Source organism: Aphanomyces astaci (assembly GCF_000520075.1).
Source record: "Aphanomyces astaci strain APO3 unplaced genomic scaffold supercont1.248, whole genome shotgun sequence".
NCBI classification, from domain to species: Eukaryota; Oomycota; class Saprolegniomycetes; order Saprolegniales; family Verrucalvaceae; genus Aphanomyces; species Aphanomyces astaci.
Genome location: NW_009798511.1, coordinates 1 through 3434, shown reverse-complemented (window position 1 = coordinate 3434; position 3434 = coordinate 1). Strand labels below are relative to the sequence as shown.

General features: G+C 55.7%; 1 protein-coding gene and 1 pseudogene across 2 annotated transcripts; one reads left to right on the top strand and one right to left on the bottom strand.

Moving 5' to 3' along the window:
- Positions 1-678: 678 nt before the first annotated feature.
- H257_18873 (hypothetical protein) lies at positions 679-2062 on the bottom strand (the record flags this gene model as incomplete). Its single annotated transcript, XM_009848005.1, has 5 exons — positions 679-876; positions 934-1092; positions 1131-1350; positions 1424-1501; positions 1992-2062. 5 exons carry the CDS (start codon positions 2060-2062, stop codon positions 679-681), a joined length of 726 nt encoding a protein of 241 aa, XP_009846307.1.
- Positions 1529-1601, top strand: H257_18874 (annotated as a pseudogene). The gene has a single exon. The product of its transcript is annotated as a tRNA-OTHER (tRNA).
- Positions 2063-3434: the final 1372 nt, after the last annotated feature.

Genomic DNA, 3434 nt, shown 5'->3' with positions numbered 1-3434 from the left:
GCTGATGACGCGTTATCGGGAAAGTCGCCATGGTCAAGCGTGGCAAAAAGTGCGCCAAACGCAAATACGTCTCCCGCCATGGACGTGCCAGCACCTTCAGGAGCGGCCCATATGGCTTCATGATGACTGCTTGTATGAGGTTTCATGAGGCATCGAGGGATATGCAACTTGGCGCTACCGCGTCCATCGAGCAAGATGGCTTTGGCAGAAATTCGACCGATGGACTGCTGGCAGGTGGCGTGCACATGGGCCAATGCCAGCGCCACGGCGTAGGCTATATGGGCAGCTTCTTGGCGTCCCCAATCGACGCTTCGACCATGGCATCGAACAAGGAGCCTCCAGGCATGAACTCCATCACTAGCATCAACGCATCGTTTGGTTGAGTCCATGTAATGCGGTACACAGCCATGACAGCATGACAATGCGCCTCAGAAGATATACGTGTGAGCACATGTACTGTACAAGCGGGGTCAACTCGGCATTGTCTCGGACAGACACCAGCGCCACCCGTTGGTTCGTACAAACGGCAATGTTGACGTGACTAATGGTCACATATACATGTAGCATGAGTGAGTTAGTATGGAGTTTGGTAGCGGAATATAGAACGAATGTACCCTTTGAATGGACAAATGTCAAGGACATCATCGGGGGGGATGGCCCATGCCGTCCACTGATTGGCTAGAAAAATGGGTGGACAGCGTGCGTCCGGGCATCGACGGGTCCTGCGATGCGAAAAGACGGTTCCACCTTGGTGGCTTTGGACCAGGTTGTGTCCTTCAGAACGCACGCCGACGAAGCAGACAGCTTCCTTCCAGTCTCATCCGGTGGACTGCCGTCGGCGGCCGTGGTGTGCTCCATGTCCCCTTCTTGCGACGACTAGGTCTTGGACTTTTGCAATCCGATAGCAGGGCGGTGGCGGCAAAAGCGCAGCACAAAGAGGGCGGCGAGGAGGATGGTTCCGCCGACCGCGGCACCTAGGATGGGCAGCACACTGGTCACGAATGAGGCCCTGAAGGTCGAAAGCGGAGCGGCTTGCATCTCCTTTAGGTTGTTCGGGTCTGTAAGGACGCACAGCTCAAAGTTGAACGGGGTCTTGAGTCGCTCGTTGGGGGCGGGGCAGTCGTCGCGACCGTGGCCGACACGTGGGTGCACTGGATGAGAATGTTAAACTTGGCGCGACTGATGCGCGTGTCCACGAGGGGGTTGCCGGCCAGCGTGAGAATCTTGAAACGAGGCGGCAACGTCAAATTGAAGATCGGCGTCAGGTTGTTGCGGAGCTTCAGAGAGCGTACTTTATGAGGCACGGCAAAGTCGGCGTCGATGCGCTGAATGTTGCTCAGTGACAAGTCCCTACATACAGTATATATATAAGAGGAAAACATAAGAATGAGTGGCAATATATGGGGACGTGAAGTGTGGCTACCATGACGTGAGGGAAGCCGGCAAGATGTCGCCACTGGCTTTGGTCAGAGCTGTGATCCGAGGGTTTGATCGAAGTTCTCTATACACACGATGGTATGTCGCGGGGGGGGGAATAGCTCAGGTGGTAGAGCATCGGTTTCTTAACTCAAAGGTCGTGAGTTCGATCCCCGGCTTCCCCGGATTATTTCCGCAAGGATTTATCCGTCCCTCCCCTGGGGAATCCGGATAACAAGGGCCGCGTACGAAGACGAGGACCGAACTTCGAAGAAGATCGGTCGAAACACGAGGTATGATGCGTTGAGCGAAGTAAAAACCGAAGATTACACACCGCCCCTGGTCGAGCAGGCGCGTTACAATTGGTGAAGCGGTTCCATAACATGTGGTTCTAGTGTCGGCCCTCGCGGAGGAATGTCTTAAAAATGATAATCCAAACTCAATTAACCAAACACGATGGTATGTCGCCGTGACAGTGGAACTTCAACACCAGGTTCGTACAAGCGACTGAGTCGTGTAACGGGGTCCGGATAACATCTGGACGCGACATCCCATTGGTCAGTTCCAATCCTGACCCGAGAGGACACTTGGCAATCCAAGTGTCTCGAATCACTGGCTCTGCGACATCCGCAGCAGCACCATTCATTTGACATGAATTGCATGACTGGTGCGCTGCCGCGCGCCAAGGAAACAAGCTCAGAGATAGCTAGTTCTCTCAGTTAATAATATACCGTGTTCTACAAACCTTCCTCTGTGCGCCCCATTACACCTGGTAGCACTCCAGTTCGTCCATCAACCTTCCCCTCCGCCGCGCAATGTCCTCTGCCCAATTCTCCGAGACCCACCTTGTCACGATCCGACACATGTGTTCCGCTCTCGGGGAACAAGAAGCTTGGAGCCTGATCCACGCGCTGGCGCCTCCAGCGCAGCTCCACCTGGTTGAAAGCTTTGCTCGCCATGGCGAGAATGCTCGGCAAGACATTGCGGCGCAAGCGCAATCACTTGCTTCCGAGCGCGATGCCGCGCTACAAGAAGTTGCCGACCTCAACGCTCGAGGACGTGCTCTGGAGGACACCCTCCATCACACGACTGCGCGTATGTCCGCGCAGACAGCTTCGAAGCCGCAGCAACGCGCCGTAAAGCTCGTAGTCCCCAAGTATGGAGGACTTGCCTCACACCAACTGCTTCGTTGGAACAAGCAAGTTAGTCGTGCCGCGGATGCTTTGAACATCGATGACGATGAGATCCGCGTGTCTTTCGCCATGTCGCACCTTACTGGCCGTGCGGATGATTGGGTCTGGAGCCTAACTTGCGACGATGGCTTCGCGTTTGCCAATTTCGATGATTTCATCGAACAATTGAAGGCAGCGTTCCTGCCAGCGAACAGCGACTTCCGGTACCGCGCGGAGTACCTATCTGCCAGGCAAAGCAAGCGCTCTATTCGTGAGTGCGTCCACGATCTGCGCTTCCTTGCGTCCTGTGTCACCCAGAAGTCTTCGCTCTCCGAAGAGACTAAGGTGACTATTTTTATGAACGGCCTCAACGACTCAGCTGCGCGCACGCAGCTTTTTCGGACATATCCTTCGATATTTAAAGATGCCGTCCGCACCGCGCTGGCCGAAGGGTTTTCGGTTCTCCAATCGCGCACCACGACCAAGACCCGCGACCCACATGATATGGAGGTCTCTGCTATGACCTCACCCACCACCGACCGTCGTTGCTTCAACTGCAACCGACCGGGACACTTCTCCTGCGAGTGTCGCCAACCACGCTGTGCGCCGACATCCGGTCGTGGTACTGCCGCATCCCCTGCACCCCACTTCGTGCATCCCGTTGTCGATCGCGCACGCGGCGGTCGCGAGTTTCCTCGCGGGCGGGGAAACGGGACTCCTCAGTAGGTGCGAGGCGTCCTGCTGTGGCTACAGAGGGCTTGCCGTTTGATCGTGGTGGCATAACACGATCAGCAGGCCCTGCCTCGGACACAGTGATTCTGTGTCAAATCGGAAGACAACCTTCCC